Here is an 18,553-nt window from a genome sequence, read left to right as displayed (position 1 = left end):
GTCACACCAATGGGCGTGGCCGTGGCAGCAGACCCAGGACCGCCTAACGCCGATCGGCATAAAGTCCAGGGGCAGTGGTTTGCAGGGCATCCCCGCTCAGATGATGGAGCTCTGCCTTCAGTCTCCCAGCGCCGTCTATTTGCTAGGTACACGCTGCGATCTATGGCAGCACTGTACTGGGGACAGCCGTGTGACATGGCTGTCCCCCTGGGACACAGGAGAGCGATTGGCTCTCATAGACTGAAGCCTATGACAGACGATCGCCGCTATTGGCTGGCTCTGGGAGGGGGGGAGTTTGAAAAAGAAATGAATAAATAAGGAAATGTATTTAAAAAAATGCAAAAAATATTTGCAAAAAAAACCAAAACATAAACACTGGGAGAGCGATCAGACCCCACCAACTGAGAGCTCTGTTGGTGGGGAGAAAGGGGGGGGGGGGAATCACTTGTGTGCTGAGTTGTGCGGCCCTGCAGCGAGGTCTTAAAGCTGCAGTGGCCCATTTAGAGAAAAATGACCTGGTCTTTAGGGGGGTTTAACAATTCGGTCCTCAAGTGGTTAAGATTGAAAATCTTCAAACGAACTCTTAATACAAACTAGTGCAGACAAGCTTATGATTTGTTATAGTTAGAATTTGAGGCCCATTTCCTCATCCATTTACTTGCTTCAATTCCTTCCCTAGTGCCTGCCTGCACCCGACTGCCCGACAGAGCTCCCTGCAGGGCAGGAACTTCCTCCAAGTGTTTCCTGTTTCTGTGTATTTTATGAACATGTGCCAGTATTGGTGATGTTTTCAAACTACACATTAATTGTATGTATCTGTACTTGCGTTGCTCAATGTCCTGATTGCACAGTGTGTTGAACTGATCATGTATTCTTCCCACTATTGTCTGTTTTGTAGTATGCACAATGCTACAGAAGATGTTGGCATTATATAAATAAAAAATAATAATAAAATAATTATAAATTGTTGCTATGTCATTGTCTTCTATGATGTGGCTAACAATTTTAATGCATTTACTGACCCATATAATCGGATGTCGTATGGTGTAACAGTGGGGTAGATTAGGATTCCACTATAATGGGGTATAGATGAAGATTTGGTTAGACTAAATCATATGGGCATGGACAGTCAACCATACCTTCAGGGTAGTTTTAATCCATTTTGTTAGGACATGGTTTGTCTTGGGCCCACTATACTTAAAAGGACAGCTATATGTAACCAAGTGCTAAAACTACAATGTACAACTAATGTTTAAGTATTATTTAATAGCTGTGTAAGCATTTTCCCACTTTTTAAATATCAAAGTCAAAAGCTCTGCTTTACCTTGTGTAAGCTTTAACTGTATTGGAACAATCCATTAGCCAGTGCTGGTCTTTGCACTACAGATATTTAGCCTTCCTTGGTATTAGGTTCTGCACTCAATTAGCAGAGAATGTTTACTCATTAAGTAAATAAGAAATACATAACTTTCCTTCTGCTGGGCACAGCACCCAGTCTCATTCTCCTCAGGCACACCAGATGCAGCTACTCCTGGGAGCCTGGCATCTTATTTGGACAGCTCATTTAAAGAGAGAAGTACACATCTCTGAAATAACAGAAAATCAGCAGCTGCAGTAAGTTGATGTTTATATCTTTTGCAGATCTGACTAGCTGAAGTAGATACATGGGGTTAATAGATGTAGGTATTACAAGCACACTTATTCAAATGAGCTGATCCACTGCACCACTGCTGTCAGTGAAAAGAAAGCAGCTTTTGATGACACTTTTATAGCATGAAATAAGAGATAAGCAGGGAAAGATTTACAGCAGTACTTGGGAACACCTAGACATGCTATCCCCATACCAGTTTAAAAAAGCACGGTTATCGATAGTTGTCCTTTAAGTTTGTGAGCTGCTTATATGACCCAAGGGTGGTTGCTGGATGATTAGTGTTCTGGGTCAACAACCACCACCTCACAGCAATGATAACCCTTCTACCTTTTTACCTGGGTGGGGATGGTCATTTAGTAATCCTCTTATTACAGGGAAGAACAGATGGCAATAATAGCCCCATATGACTTACCTATGGAACTCATAAGAGTGAGAAGAGCCACTTGTACGTAATATAGGGACAAGGGTCCTTAAAGGACCACTATTGCAAAAAAAGTAGACCGTTCAAATCTGACAGAACCGACAGGTTTTAGGCCAGTCCATCTTTTTCTTGGGAAATTCTCAGGGTTTTCTTTGTTTTCAACAGCATTTACCAAACAGCAGTTTAACTGCCAAAATGTTTAGATACCAGCCAGCCTCCCTACTCACTTGCACACTATTTTGTCAGTTAGACTTTGCAACTGCTGTTCAGTAAATGCTGTTGAAAACAAAGAAAACCCTGAGAATCCCCATGAGGAGATGTCGGCTTTGTTTTGGGCCAGTCCATCTCCTCATGGGGGATTTCCAGGGTTTTCTTTGTTTTCAGCATTTCCTGAACAGCAGTTGCAAAGTCTAACTGACAAAATAGTGTGAAAGTGAGTAGGGAGGCCTGCTGGTATCTAACTATTTTGGCAGTTAAACTGCTGTTCCTTAAATGCTGTTGAAAACAAAGAAAACCCTGAGAATTTCCCAAGAAAAAGATGGACTGGCCCAAAACCTGTTGGTTTTGTCAGATTGCCTACTTTTTTTTTCCGCGATAGTGGTATTTTAACGATGGGGTAGGAGCGATTTTCTGCCCACCTCCCCCACAAAGTACCTCCCAATGTTAAAAGACATGCTGCTTGGTACTGGTCAGCAGGAAATTTCATATGCTTGCTTGCTTCTCCTGCCTTCTCTCTCTTTTTTTTTTTTTTATTTATTATTTTTCTAAGTCTAACTTTCCACACATCGATTGTGTAGCAGAATAGTTTGCACTGCATGACAGCAGCACATTTGTTTCATAAGTAGTGCATGTGTTTGGTTGGTGAGGCATTGCTTAGCAGAAAAGTGAAAGCTAACACCAAATATATTTGAACAAGTTGATGTGTCAGCAATATAGTACTTGACAATGAATAAGAAATATTGAACATAAATTTCAATGGAACTACTCACAGAACCTGATGTGTAGAAAGCTGCAGGAGTCAGTGGTTTCTGCACATTCTGGCTGTGTTGCCACTTGAACAGGATGCAGTGGCATTCTACCAGGCGATTGCTGCCACAACAGACATATTAGGATAAAAGTATATATAATTTAACTGCCTTGGAGAGAGCCTCTAGTTCACTTTCAGAGACTAAGCACTCATGTTTTTAAATTGTATGTGAATACTAGAAATGGTTAGTAAGTTGTAAATTGTATGCAGCTTGGAATTGGGCAATCAAATTCAGCAGTGGGAACATATGATTTGCCCAATTTCAAGTAGAATACAATGTGATTTTAATTTCCATGCAAGCAAAAACTATTTGTATGCCATTGACCATTTTTATATAACCTCAAGCGGTGATCTTGTGTTTTCCAGTCCCTCGTGTTACTTATGGATTGGCCTGAAGCTACTAGCTTTGCCTGTTTGGTTGCAGGTTATTACCGACTGCTAGTCGACTCCAAGAAAGGCATATTCTACAGAGGGATTGGCCATTTGCCTCCACCTCAGATAATCAAGGCAGGTATGACTTTCATCTCTTTCCTCACATTTAGATACTGCATTTGAAAAAATACAGTTGCATTTCTTTATTTACATGTGCACTACATGCTATTCAAATAATTCAGGTGAAAGCTACCCATTGCATTAATTTGCAAAACAATCAGAGGAACTGGGGTAAGTATCATGTATTGGAAACCTAGGATAGGAAGAGTTATGATGTTGCTCACTCCCTTAAGCCCCCTAGTTTAACCATTTAATGACAATCGCACGTATTAAAACGTCATGCTTTAGCCTGTTGACGGCAACATGACGTTTTAATACGTCGTGCGTTCCCGCCGTCGCTCCGCACATGTGCGTGCCGCTACCGCCGCCGTTTCCGTCGGGTTCCTGTGTTAAGTGATTGGGAAAGAGGACCGAACGGTAGATTTTGGACTAGCCCATCTTTTCATAGGGGGGTTCTCAGGGATTTCTTTATTTTTAAAAGCACTTAGTGAATGTCAGTTGCTCCGTCCTACTGCCAAAATAGTGTGCAGCGAGCAGATAAATCTTTTTCAGGGAATGTCTTTATAAACAATAAAGGCCATGCTGAGAATCCCCATGAAGAGATGGACTAGCCCAAAACCTGTCGGGAATGTCAGATTTCTACTACCTACTGCAGGGGCAAACGCAGGATTTTTAAGGGGGGGATTCCTGAAAGGTCCAGAAGCACTTATGTCCCCGAGTGCTTCCGAATACAGGTGGCTCCATACTGCCCATGCACAAAAGTGCGCTGGCGTATTACGGAGCTGCCTATCTTTGGAAGTACTCAAGGACACAAGTGTTTCTGAGGGCTTCTGGAAGCAGCAAATTTGAAGGGGGGCAGCGCTGGAACAACTCCCCGAGAGAGGAACGGGAGATAGACTTACTTCGGACAATTCAGTGGAATATGTCACATAGCGCAAGCGATACCCATATGATGCAGGGATATATGCATTTGCGGAAGATGGCGGCGCTATATAAATACTAACTAATAATAATTTGCCTCACCAGGATTGCACTTTTATTAGCTTTCCTGTATGACAAGAAGACACAGCCAGCCAGCACTAGGGGAAGGGGGAAACAAAGGTGAATGAGGGAGGGCTGGTGCACACCAAGAGGGCTTCTGAGCATTTTTCAAATCAACATTGATTTGAAAAGCGCTTGGCTAATGTTACCCTATGTGGGTGTTCCCACAGCAGCGTTGTGATTTTTTCAAAATCGCAGGTATACTGCATGTAGCATTTTTTTGAGCGATTCATTCAGAAGTCGCTCTGAAAATCGCACTCACTAATTGCTAGCGATTGCTATTGTGATTTTGGCGTGCACTTGCCCAGAGAGAAGAGGAGTGGAGAGAAATTAAGACTAACCTGAGATGGAGCATTATCTGTATTGCAGTCCCACATCAAACAGAGGCTACTTGCCTGTAATAGGACTCCTGTCCCTGCCAGTCTCTCACACAAGCCAGAAAGCAGCCCTCCTGGAGTCTAGGGACTGTCAAAAAATGTTCACTTTAACACCTTATCCACACATGCAGTCATTATAACATAGGGGAGAGACCAGACCGATTTTTGCCCAAGGACCCTCCAGGCAAGCTCTGCATCATGCTGTGTATATTTACCAGCTTGCCTGCCCTTTAATTGCACTTTTATCAGCTAGCCTAGTATTTTGCATTGCCTTACAACAACAAACCTGAATACACCAGACACCAGCCATAAATCACTGAATGAAAGGGGACCTGGGGGGAGATTGCCCCCCAGGTGGAGTGGAGAGACTGAGATAGAGCAGATAGCGTATCTGTATTGCAGTCCCACATCACACAGAGGCTACTTGCATGTACTGTGTCTCCTGTCCCTGCCAGCCAAATCCAAAAAAGCTTTATTGGCAGGACCAAATACATTTAGCATTGCCAAAGCAAAAACAAAACATTAACATGGTGGGGAGGGGTTGTGGGAATAGGGGAAGGATATAGGTATACGGTCCATAGGTGTGTGGAGGATGTAAGGGATGGTCAGCCTCTCACACAAGCTGCAGGCAGCCCTCCTGGAGTTTAGGGACTGTCAAAAACTTGTCAACCTGTGACCTGCCTTATGTAGCTGTCTACATGCAGTCTTGACAATAGGGAAAGAGTTTTTCCCACAGACCCTGTAGGCAAGCCTCTGTATATTCACCAGCTTGTCCGCTTCAGCGATTTCAGGGAATTTTTTTTAAAGGTACAGGAGTCTCAGGGGGGTGTTCCATACATCCGGAACCCCCGTCTGAATACGCCAGTGCCCCCCCCCCCCCAAGGCCCGCTGTCACCAACCCTCCCCCCCTCCTTCCCATTCTGTTCAACAACCCAACTAGTGATCACTGGTTTGAATGGGCTTCCCTCCTCTGTTTTTCTGCTCTGCTCCCTGTTCAACAAAGAAGCAGTGCATGCTCTGTCCACTCCCTGTAATTTTCCACTCCTGCCTGGATACACAGCAGCCGATAGTGTTCCAGGCTTGCATACATACTGTACATACAAATTACGCTCATGTGCGAGCAGCGCTTGTCAAGTACTCATAACACTCGGCTGCTGTGCACATCCGGGTAGGAGCACCAAATTTCAAGTTTGTCCTCTGTGCTACTGGCTGCAGTCAGAGCCACAAACAGGTGACAGGGCAGCGCAATGGAGAGAAGCCTAACCAAAACAGAACAGGTAAGTAGAAGGATCCCAAACTACACTAAACTACAGATGTAGTGTTAGCTTAGGTGTACTTCACATAGTGACAATTTAGCACTTAGGGCAAGATAAGACCGATCTTAACCACTTCCCGACCGCCGTATTGACAATTGGCGGCCGGGAAGTGGACCCCGCAAGGACCGCCGTATTGACAAATTGCGGCGGTCTTTGTAGGGGCATGGGCGGAGCGATCGCGTCATCCGTGACGCGATCCTCCGCCGGCGCCTGTCATCGCTCACCCGCCGCAACATCCCGCCGGCCATACGGAAGCGCCGGCGGGATGTTAACCCGACGATCGCCGCATACAAAGTGTATAATACACTTTGTAATGTTTACAAAGTGTATTATACAGGCTGCCTCCTGCCCTGGTGGTCCCAGTGTCCGAGGGACCACCAGGGCAGGCTGCAGCCACCCTATGTCGCACCCAAGCACACTGATTTCTCCCCCCCCTGCCCCAGATCGCCCACAGCATCCCTCAGACCCCCCCCCCCCCTGCCCACCCCCCAGACCCCTGTTTGCACCCAATCACCCCCCTAATCACCCATCAATCACTCCCTGTCACTATCTGTCAAAGCTATTTTTTTTACCCCCCCACCCCCTGCCCCCTCCTGATCACCCCCCCCACCCCTCAGATTCTCCCCAGACCCCCCCCCCCCAGACCCCCCCCCTGTGTACTGTATGCATCTATCCCCCCTGATCACCTGCCAATCACCTGTCAATCACCCATCAATCACCCCCTGTCACTGCCACCCATCAATCAGCCCCTAACCTGCCCCTTGCGGGCAATCTGATCACCCACCCACACAAATAGATCGCCCGCAGATCCGACATCAGATCACCACCCAAGCGCAGTGTTTACATCTATTCTCTCCTCTAAACACCCACTAATTACCCATCAATCACCCATCAATCACCCCCTATCACCACCTGTCACTGTTACCCATCAGATCAGACCCTAATCTGCCCCTTGCGGGCACCCAATCACCCGCCTACACGCTCAGATTGCCCTCAGACCCCCCCTTATCAATTCGCCAGGGCATTATTTACATCTGTCCTTCCTTGTAATAACCCACTGATCACCTGTCAATCACCCATCAATCACCCCCTGTCACTGCCACCCATCAATCACCCCCTGTCACTGCCAAACATCAATCAGCCCCTAACCAGCCCCTTGCGGGCAATCTGATCACCCACCCACACCAATAGATCGCCTGCAGATCCGACATCAGATCACCACCCAAGCGCAGTGTTTACATCTATTCTCTCCTCTAAACACCCACTAATTACCCATCAATCACCCCCTATCACCACCTGTCACTGTTACCCATCAGATCAGACCCTAATCTGCCCCATGCGGGCACCCAAACACCCACTAATTACCCATCAATCACCCATCAATCACCCCCTATCACCACCTGTCACTGTTACCCATCAGATCAGACCCTAATCTGCCCCTTGCGGGCACCCAATCACCCGCCTACACGCTCAGATTGCCCTCAGACCCCCCCTTATCAATTCGCCAGGGCATTATTTACATCTGTCCTTCCCTGTAATAACCCACTGATCACCTGTCAATCACCTGTCAATCACCCATCAATCACCCCCTGTCACTGCCACCCATCAATCACCCCCTGTCACTGCCAAACATCAATCAGCCCCTAACCAGCCCCTTGCGGGCAATCTGATCACCCACCCACACCAATAGATCGCCCGCAGATCCGACATCAGATCACCACCCAAGCACAGTGTTTACATCTATTCTCTCCTCTAAACACCCACTAATTACCCATCAATCACCCCCTATCACCACCTGTCACTGTTACCCATCAGATCAGACCCTAATCTGCCCCATGCGGGCACCCAATCACCCGCCTACACGCTCAGATTGCCCTCAGACCCCCCCTTATCAATTCGCCAGGGCATTATTTACATCTGTCCTTCCCTGTAATAACCCACTGATCACCTGTCAATCACCTGTCAATCACCCATCAATCACCCCCTGTCACTGCCACCCATCAATCACCCCCTGTCACTGCCACCCATCAATCAGCCCCTAACCTGCCCCTTGCGGGCAATCTGATCACCCACCCACACCAATAGATCGCCCGCAGATCCAACATCAGATCACCTCCCAAGTGCAGTGTTTACATCTGTTCTCTCCTCCAAACACCCACTAATTACCTATCAATCACCCCCTGTCACTGCTACCCATCAGATTAGACCCCTATCTGCCCCTAGGGCACTCAATCACCCGCCCATACCCTCAGAACGCCCTCAGACCCCAGCCCTGATCACCTCGCCAGTGCATTGCTTGCATCTATTCCCCTCTCTAATCACACCTTGAGACACCCATCAATCACCTCCTGTCACCCCCTAGCACACCTACCCATCAGATCAGGCCCTAATTTACCCCGTGTGGGCTCCTGATCACTCGGCCAAACCCTCAGATCCCCCTCAGACCCCCTTCCGATCACCTCCCCAATGCATTGATTGCATCTATTTTCCCCTCTAACCACCCCCTGAGACACCCATCAATCACCTCCTGTCACCCCCTAGCACTCCTATCCATCAGATCAGGCCCAATACAACCTGTCATCTAAAAGGCCACGCTGCTTATGACCGGTTCCACAAAATTCGCCCCCTCATAGACCAACTGTCATCACGGTTTTGGGCCCGTAAAATGCCAGGGCGGTAAAGGAACCCCACAAACTGACCCCATTTTAGAAAAAAAGACACCCCAATGTATTCTGTTAGGTGTATGATGAGTTCATAGAAGATTTTATTTTTTGTCAAAAGTTAGCGGAAATTGATTTTTGTTTTTTTTTCACAAAGTGTAATTTTTCACTAACTTGTGACAAAAAATAAAATCTTCTATGAACTCGCCATACACCTAACGGAATACCTTGGGGTATTTCTAAAATGGGGTCACTTGTGGGGTTCCTATACTGCCCTGGCATTTTAGGGGCCCTAAACCGTGAGGAGTAGTCTAGAAAACAAATGCCTCAAAATGACCTGTGATTAGGACGTTGGGCCCCTTAGTGCACCTAGGCTGCAAAAAAGCGTCACACATGTGGTATCGCTGTACTCAGGAGAAGTAGTATAATGTGTTTTGGGGTGTATTTTTACACATACCCATGCTGGGTGGGAGAAATCTCTCTGTAAATGGACAATTGTGTGTAAAAAAAATCAAACAATTGTCATTTACAGAGCTATTTCTCCCACCCAGCATGGGTATGTGTAAAAATACACCCCAAAACACATTATACTACTTCTCCTGAGTACGGCGGTACCACATATGTGGCACTTTTTTACACCCTAAGTACGCTAAGGGGCCCAAAGTCCAATGAGTACCTTTAGGATTTCACAGGTCATTTTGCGACATTTGGTTTCAAGACTACTCCTCACGGTTTAGGGCCCCTAAAATGCCAGGGCAGTATAGGATCCCCACAAATGACCCCATTCTAGAAAGAAGACACCCAAACATATTCCGTTAGGAGTATGGTGAGTTCATAGAAGATTTTATTTTTTGTCACAAGTTAGCGGAAAATGACACTTTGTGAAAAAAAAAACAATTAAAATCAATTTCCGCTAACTTGTGACAAAAAAATAAAAACTTCTATGAACTCACCATACTCCTAACGGAATACCTTGGGGTGTCTTCTTTCTAAAATGGGGTCATTAGTGGGGTTCCTATACTGCCCTGGCATGTTAGGGGCCCTAAACTGTGAGGAGTAGTCTTGAAACAAAAATGACCTGTGAAATCCTAAAGGTACTCATTGGACTTTGGGCCCCTTAGCGCAGTTAGGCTGCAAAAAAGTGCCAATCATGTGGTATCGCCGTACTCGGGAGAAGTAGTATAATGTGTTTTGGGGTGTATTATTACACATACCCATGCTGAGTGGGAGAAAGATCTCTGTAAATGGACAATTGTGTGTAAAAAAAATTAAAAAATTGTCATTTACAGAGATATTTCTCCCACCCAGCATCAGTATGTGTAAAAATACACCCCAAAACACATTAGTGAAAATTGATTTTTTGTCATTTTCCGCTAACTTGTGACAAAAAATAAAATCTTCTATGAACTCACCGTACTACTAACGGAATACCTTGGGGTGTCTTCTTTCTAAAATGGGGTCATTTGTGGGGTTCCTATACTGTCCTGGCATTTCAGGGGCCCTAAACCGTGAGGAGTAGTCTTGAAACGAAATTTCTCAAAATGACCTGTGAAATCCTAAAGGTATTCATTGGACTTTGGGCCCCTTAGCACAGTTAGGGTGCAAAAAAGTGCCACATGTGGTATCGCCGTACTCAGGAGAAGTAGTATAATGTGTTTTGGGATGTATTTTTACACATACCCATGCTGAGTGGGAGAAAGATCTCTGTAAATGGACAATTGTGTGTAAAAAAAATTAAAAAAATTGTCATTTACAGAGATATTTCTCCCACCCAGCATCGGTATGTGTAAAAATACACCCCAAAACACATTATACTACTTCTCCTGAGTACAGCAATACCACATGTGTGGCACTTTTTTGCAGCCTAACTGCGCTAAGGGGCCCAAAGTCCAATGAGCACCTTTAGGCTTTACAGGGGTGCTTACAAATTAGCACCCCCAAAATGCGAGGACAGTAAACACACCCCACAAATGACCCCATTTTGGAAAGTAGACACTTCAAGGTATTCAGAGAGGGGCATGGTGAGTCCGTGGCAGATTTCATTTTTTTTTGTCGCAAGTTAGAAGAAATGGAAACCTTTTTTTTTGTTGTCACAAAGTGTCATTTTCCGCTTACTTGTGACAAAAATTAATATCTTCTATGCAGGGACGTAGCAATAGGGGTTGCAGAGGTAGCGACCGCATCGGGGCCCTTGGGCCAGAGGGGCCCCGAAGGGTCCTCCCTCACCTACAGTATTAGCTTTCTATTGGTCCTGTGCTCATAATAATAACTTCAATAGATACTTTGAATGGTGGTAATCCTTAACAAACTGTTTCCCATCCCCTTCCTGCCCCTCTGACACTGTAGTTGCACTTGGCAGGTTTTGGTGTACCGTATCAATTGTTACGTATAGAGTGCTTGTAAAGCCCACGGTCCTCAAGTGGTTAAAGGGATACTGTAGGGGGGTCAGGGGAAAATGAGTTGAACTTACCCGGGGCTTCTAACGGTCCCCCGCAGACATCCTGTGTTGGGGCAGCCACTCACCGATGCTCCGGCCCCGCCTCCGGTTCACTTCTGGAATTTAAGACTTTAAAGTCTGAAAACCACTGCACCTGCGTTGCCATGTCCTCGATCCCGCTGATGTCATCAAGAGCGCACAGCGCAGGCCCAGTATGGTCTGTGTCTGCGCAGTACACTCCTGGTGACTTTAGCGGGAGCGAGGACACGGGCGTGCAGGCGCAGTGGTTTTCTGACTCTAAAGTCAGAAATTCCAGAAGTGAACTGGAGGCGGGGCCGGAGCATCGGTGAGTGGCTGCGCCAACACAGGATGTCTGCGGGGGACCATTAGTAGCCCCGGGTAAGTTCAGCTCATTTTCCCCCGACCCCCCTACAGTATCCCTTTAAAATCAGTCAGCAGGAAGTTTTAAAGAGACACTGAAGCGAAAAAAAAATTATGATATTATGATTTGTATGTGTAGCACAGCTAAGAAATAAAACATTAACCCATTCGCGTTCCGTCGTTTTCACGTGAGAAATGTTCACCTCCCATTCATTAGCCTATAACTTTATCACTACTTATCACAATGCACTGATCTATATCTTGTTTTTTCCGCCACCAATTAGGCTTTCTTTGGGGGGTACATTTTGCTAAGAGCCACTTAAATGCATTTTACTTACTGTAAATGCATTTTAACAGGAAGAATAAGAAAAAAATGGAAAAATTCATTATTTCTCAGTTTTCAGCCATTATAGTTTTAAAATAATACATGCCTCCATAATTAAAACTCACGTATTGTATTTGCCCATATGTCCCGGTTGTTACACTGTTAAAATTATGTCCCTATCACAATGTATGGCGACAATATTTTATTTGGAAATAAAGGTGCATTTTTTTCCATTTTGCATCTATCACTATTTACAAGTTTAAAATAAAAAAAAATATAGAAATATTTCATCTTTACATTGATATTTAAAAAGTTTAGACCCTTAGGTAAATATTTACATTTTTTTTTTTTTTATTGTAATGGTTTTTTTTTTATAGTAAACATTTTATTTGGGTAGTTTTGGGAGGGTGGGAGGTAAACAATAGATTTATAATGTAAATGAGTGTTAATTTTTTTTAATTTTTTTTTCAGGTGTAGTATTACGTTTTGGCCACAAGATGGCGGCCATGAGTTTGTTTACATGACGTCACTCTAAGCGTAGCACGCGCTTAGAGTGACGCATCGGGAAGGAGACAGCCAGAAAAAGCACAGCTTCCGAGAGAAGCTGTCGCTTTTTTAGCGGGGGAGAGGAATCAGTGATCGGGCACCATAGCCAGATACATTGATTCCTTGGCTACCGAATCCGCGGCCGGGAGTGCGCGTGCACGCGCACGATCGGCCGCGGTAGTGCGCATGGTTCCTGGACGTAGAAACTACGTCCAGGAACCAAAATAGGTTAAGATCAGATACATCAGTCTAATTGTTTCCAGTACAGGAAGAGTTGAGAAACTCCAGTTGTTATCTCTATGCAAACAAGCCACTAAGCTCTCCGACTAAGTTAGTCCTGGAGAGGGCTGTTATCTGACTTTTATTATCTCGACTGTAAGTGAACTGTTTACTTTTCCTCTGCTGGAGGAGAGGTCATTACTTCACAGACTGCTCTGAAAGACTCATTTTGAATGCTGAGTGTAATCTGCACATATTAGAGAATGATGCAATGTTAGAAAAAACACTATATACCTGAAAATAAAAGTATGAGAATATTTTCTTTGCTGCTAATCTTCTAGTAATTATTCATAGTACACAACCAATTCATTATATCATATTTTTTTTTTCGCTTCAGTGTCTCTTTAAACAGAATGATACCATTTATTGGCTAACAGAAAAGAAAAACGTGAGCCTTTGGCTAATTGAACCGTTTTCAGACTTTGTTCTTCTATACAAGATGTTAGAGCACACAGTTATACATATAGTCAGCAAGAGATGCATACTGTACATTGTTTTGCAAATATAAATAAATGTAATACAGTTGTCATCCTGTTTCAAAACATCCTTCTTTCACTGATGGCTAAGACAGTACAATGCTTTGCTGCTGCTACTAAAAAAGTCAGGAAAGAGTTAAACTGTAGCACAAAGAATGTTGCTGTCATTCCCTAGGAAAAAAACAAAACATAAATTTAACAAGTCTGGGGTGAAGAGAACTGATAATTCCTGTCCATGAATGCGTGCATGAAGAAACTAATCAGAACTCAAGACTTCTGCAACCTGAGCCCATATATTTATCTTCTCACAGCAGCTTGTATATCCCCACTCATTCAGAGGACAGGATCATCAGGTGACAGCAGACGCTGACTGTCATCATACACACTCTGCACAAGTGAGAGAGGTGCAGGGATCTTTGGAATTCAGGCATACCAGACCAAAGCAGGAGAGAGGATTTACTTTGACATGTGACCTCTTATCTCTCCAAGTCCTGCGCCCTGCTGATTTTAATCACCCTAGGCCGGACACACACACGCACGCGCACGCACGCACACACACACACACACGATAGTGGACTGGTACTGATGATTAGGTGATTAGGGTGAGACATTGGGCTCTATTCACACAATCTCATAAATGACATCACGTGATTTAAAAAAATAACCTTTTAGCACATTTACAAGCAAAATACTCATTAACTTAATTTCAGTATTACTTTCCTTACCATAATTATATTTTTGCTCTTTGGTAGCTTAAAAATGTAACATAGTTAAGGTGAAAACAGAGTAAAAAGGTGAAAAAGCTTTGTGAATCATGCCCATTGTGTAATTTTTTCCGTTAGGATTTGGCATAGATGACAGTTTTCATTATAGTTAATCATTTCTAAGGGGAGGGGTTAACATTAGATTACAAGTATCCAGCATTAAGAAAGTTATGGGAGGTCAGGGCTGAACATTTGGGCATTTTGGGGTTAGGATAGGCAGGGCCAGTTCTACTCACATTTTGCCTTCCTGAATCACATCAGAACATTAGACTATGACTATGGTAGGGATTAGACTGTGAGCTCCTCTAAGGATTGTCAACAACATGACTATGTACTCTGTAAAGTGCTAGGGAAGAAATATATACTATTTTAATTGCCGTATTTTCCACCGTATAAAACGCTCCAGAATGTAAGACGCACAGAATGTAAGTTCTGGTTGAACTCGATGGACGTATGTCTTTTATCAACCTAAAATAACTATGTAACCTAGGTTTAGAGAGCAAAAACCAAGGGAAAAATTATACATACTAAACCTGGTGTGTCCATATTCCAGCCTATTATAATGTTCTCTCCAATTGGTGTCCTCCTGTGTCCCCCATGTGTCCCCGTCTATCCTCCCTTCTCTCCCGTGTTTCCCCTTCTGTCCTCTCTTCTGTCCCCAGGAGTCCCCTTCTTTCCCCAGGTTTGCCCCCTTCTGTCCCCTGTGTGTCTGCGTGCCTCCGCTCCCTCCCCTGTATGTCCTGCTCCCCCGTATATGTAGATACAGTGGCTTGCAAAAGTATTCGGCCCCCTTGAAGTTTTTCACACTTTGTTACATTACTGCCACAAACATGAATCAATTTTATTGGAATTCCCCGTGAAAGACCAATACAAAGTGGTGTACACGCGAGAAGTGGAACGAAAATCATACATGATTCCAAACATTTTTTACAAATCAATAACTGCAAAGTGGGGTGTGCGTAATTATTCAGCCCCCAAGTCAATACTTTGTAGAACCACCTTTTGCTACAATTACAGCTGCCAGTCCTTTAGGGTATCTCTCTATCAGCTTTTCACATCTAGAGACTAAAACCCTTGCCCATTCTTCTTTGCAAAACAGCTCCAACTCAGTCAGATTAGATGGACAGCGTTTGTGAACAGCAGTTTTCAGATCTTGCCACAGATTCTCGATTGGATTTGGATCTGGACCTTGACTGGGCTATTCTAACACATGGATATGTTTTGTTTTAAACCATTCCATTGTTGCCCTGGCTTTATGCTTAGGGTCGTTGTCCTGCTGGAAGGTGAACCTCCGCCCCAGTCTCAAGTCTTTTGCAGACTCCAAGAAGTTTTCTTCCAAGATTGCCCTGTATTTGGCTCCATCCATCTTCCCATCAACTCCGACCAGCTTCCCTGTCCCTGCTGAAGAGAAGCACCCCCAAAGCATGATGCTGCCACCATCATATTTGACAGTGGGGATGGTGTGTTCAGAGTGATATGCAGTGTTAGTTTTCCGACACACATAGCGCTTTGCATTTTGGCCAAAAAGTTCAATTTTGGTCTCATCTGACCAGTGCACCTTTTTCCACGTTTGCTGTGTCCCCCACATGGCTTGTGGTAAACTGCAAACGGGACTTCTTATGCTTTTCTGTTAACAATGGCTTTCGTCTTGCCACTTTTCCATAAAGGCCAACTTTGTGCAGTGCACGACTAATAGTTGTCCTATCGACAGATCCCCCCACCTGAGTTGTAGATCTTTGCAGCTCGTCCAGAGTTGCCATGGGCCTCTTGACTGCATTTCTGATCAGCACTCTCCTTGTTCGGCCTGTGAGTTTAGGTGGACGGCCTTGTCTTGGTAGGTTTACAGTTGTGCCGTACTCTTTCCATTTCTGAATGATCGCTTGAACAGTGCTCCGTGGGATGTTCAAGGCTTTGGAAATCTTTTTGCAGCCTAAGCCTGCTTTACATTTCTCAATAACTTTATCCCTGACCTGTCTGGTGTTTTCTTTGGACTTCATGGTGTTGTTGCGCCCAATATTCTCTTAGACAACCTCTGAGGCCGTCACAGAGCAGCTGTATTTGTACTGACATTAGATTACACACAGGTGCACTCTATTTAGTCATTAGCACTCATCAGGCAATGTCTATGGGCAACTGACTGCACTCAGACCAAAAGGGGCTGAATAATTATGCACACTCCACTTTGCAGTTATTGATTTGTAAAAAATGTTTGGAATCATGTATGATTTTCGTTCCACTTCTCAATTGTACACCACTTTGTATTGGTCTTTCACGTGGAATTCCAATACAATTGATTCATGTTTGTGGCAGTAATGTGGAAAACTTCAAGGGGGCTGAATACTTTTGCAAGCCACTGTAAGTGTAGCAGCATGTCTTACCTAATCCATTCCACCCGTGGAGATCGCCAACCTCTTCACTTCCGTACTTCTCCCCCTAGTGATCAGCTTGTGCTGACACATCATCATGACGCGATCAGCACAAGCCGGTCACTGGGGGAGAAGTGCGGAAGTGAAGAGGTCGGTGATCTGCGTGGGCGGCATGGATTAGGTAAGACATGCCGCTACACTCATCTACATACACAGGGGAAGTGGAGACACAGGAAGCGAGTGGAGGCATGCGGACACACGGGACAGAAGGGGGGACAATACAGGGAATCCCCAACGTGGTGGCTGGTTGGCGTTTCTTATCAGTGGGCATTTGTAAGTTGGGGGATTATATCTTATACGACGGATGCAGGGACTTTTTGTCCCCCATGTGGAGAAAAGTGCTCGGGACATGGAGTAAAAGGAAGCTATTGCGCTGGCATTCATGTAATAAAGGTGCAAAGGTGCCTGGAAAAAAGGCTACAGGGGATTTCTGGTAGTAGAATATGGGTAATATTACTGATACACTACTACTTAATTCTAAGCACTTAGTTCTACTACTTAAAGAGGAACTGCAGTGCAAAGAACATAATGAAAAAAGTGCTTTTTATAATAAATATTTATAAATGATTTAGTCAATGTTTCTGCATTGTAAAATCTTTCCTCTCCCTGATTTACATTCTGACATTTATCACATTGTGACATTTTTACTGCTGGCAGGTGATGTTTGTGGAAAGAGATGATGCATTTTGGCAGTTGGAAACAGCTGTTATTTCCCACAATGCAACAAGGCTCTCACCGGGTGATTATAGCACCCTCATGCTGACATCACACAGGAGAGGGGTTTCACAATATCAGCCATACAGAGCTCCCTGATGATCAGTTTGAGAAAAGGAAAAGATTTCTCATGGGAAAGGGGGTACCGGCTTATGATTGGGATGAAGTTCATTCCTTGGTTACGGTTCCTCATTAAATCTATTTCCACACAGAACCAGGGGAGGACTGGCCAGGGGGGAAGGGGGGCTGCCTCTTATTTAATGATTTAGGGCTGGTGTAGTGCCTGGTGCCTTCAGGTTTTTGTATAAGGCAATGTGAATCACTAGGCTGGCTGACTGAATCACTAGGCTGACTGAGGGAAATAAAAATGCAATACAGAGCAATTAGAGGGCAGGTAAGCTTGTAAATGTAAACAGCAAGATGCAGAGCAGAGGCTTGCCTGCAGGGTCCGTGGGTAAAAAAATTGTCTGGTCTCTCACAATCATAGCTCCCAACTGTCCCTCTTTTGAAGGGACAGTCCCTCTTTGGACATAAGTGTATGGGGATTGGAGGTGGGGTGAGCCTTGGGGAATTAAGGTGACCATACATGGGTTGATTCCGCGATCAATCAACTGTTTTAATAATTACTATCAAATTGGATGAAAATTGGAGCCACCACAAGCATGCTCATTCGACGATTTGACTAATTTCAGGTGGAAATTGGTCAAATCTGAGAGGCTGGGAAATCTCAGGCTGATGTGGTTGATCGGGTATGCAGTAGTAACGGTGTGCAATAATCATGAATGATGGACACGACGGAAAGCCCTGGCTGTCGTCCTTCCAAATGTGTCATGTGACCCCCATTGCCTGTGCAGTTATACTTTACCTGTCACGCAGTCCTGCAAGTGTCCTTGCTGTGTTTCCGCATGGGCGCCCCATGTGACTACCGGCATATAGCAAGTGGGGCGCATGTATGATGCCATTTGGGCTGAGGCTGCCATGATGAACACGGGCTTCTAGTTTGTATTTTCCCCCCAGGCCAAAAGGTCCCAGTCCTCCCCAGCACAGAACCCTCCCTCTACCGATGCCTTACCCTTAACCATCCCTCTGCTTACTAACACCGACAGCCCCCCCCCTCCCCCCGTGTCACCTAGCCTCAACCTAGGGTGTCACAGCAGCCAGTGGATACATATAATAATGACAGACGGCTTCTGTGAACTGTGGAGAGTGGGCCACTGTGC

The 18,553-nt window shown here is 44.9% G+C and overlaps 1 protein-coding gene across 2 annotated transcripts in view; it reads left to right on the top strand.

Moving 5' to 3' along the window:
* The window catches only part of FRMPD3 (FERM and PDZ domain containing 3), a 281,016-nt gene that overhangs the window by 202,097 nt on the left and 60,366 nt on the right, over window positions 1-18,553 (top strand). For both annotated transcript variants that reach the window (XM_068248083.1, XM_068248084.1), the window contains one exon: window positions 3,466-3,610. In XM_068248083.1, the coding sequence (XP_068104184.1) occupies window positions 3,466-3,610 (145 nt within the window). The remainder of the gene's footprint in view (window positions 1-3,465; window positions 3,611-18,553) is intronic.

Source organism: Hyperolius riggenbachi, chromosome 8 (genome assembly GCF_040937935.1).
Source record: "Hyperolius riggenbachi isolate aHypRig1 chromosome 8, aHypRig1.pri, whole genome shotgun sequence".
NCBI classification, from domain to species: domain Eukaryota; kingdom Metazoa; phylum Chordata; class Amphibia; order Anura; family Hyperoliidae; genus Hyperolius; species Hyperolius riggenbachi.
The sequence above is the reverse complement of the archived record's forward strand: the minus strand, read 5'-3'. Positions and strand labels throughout refer to the sequence as shown.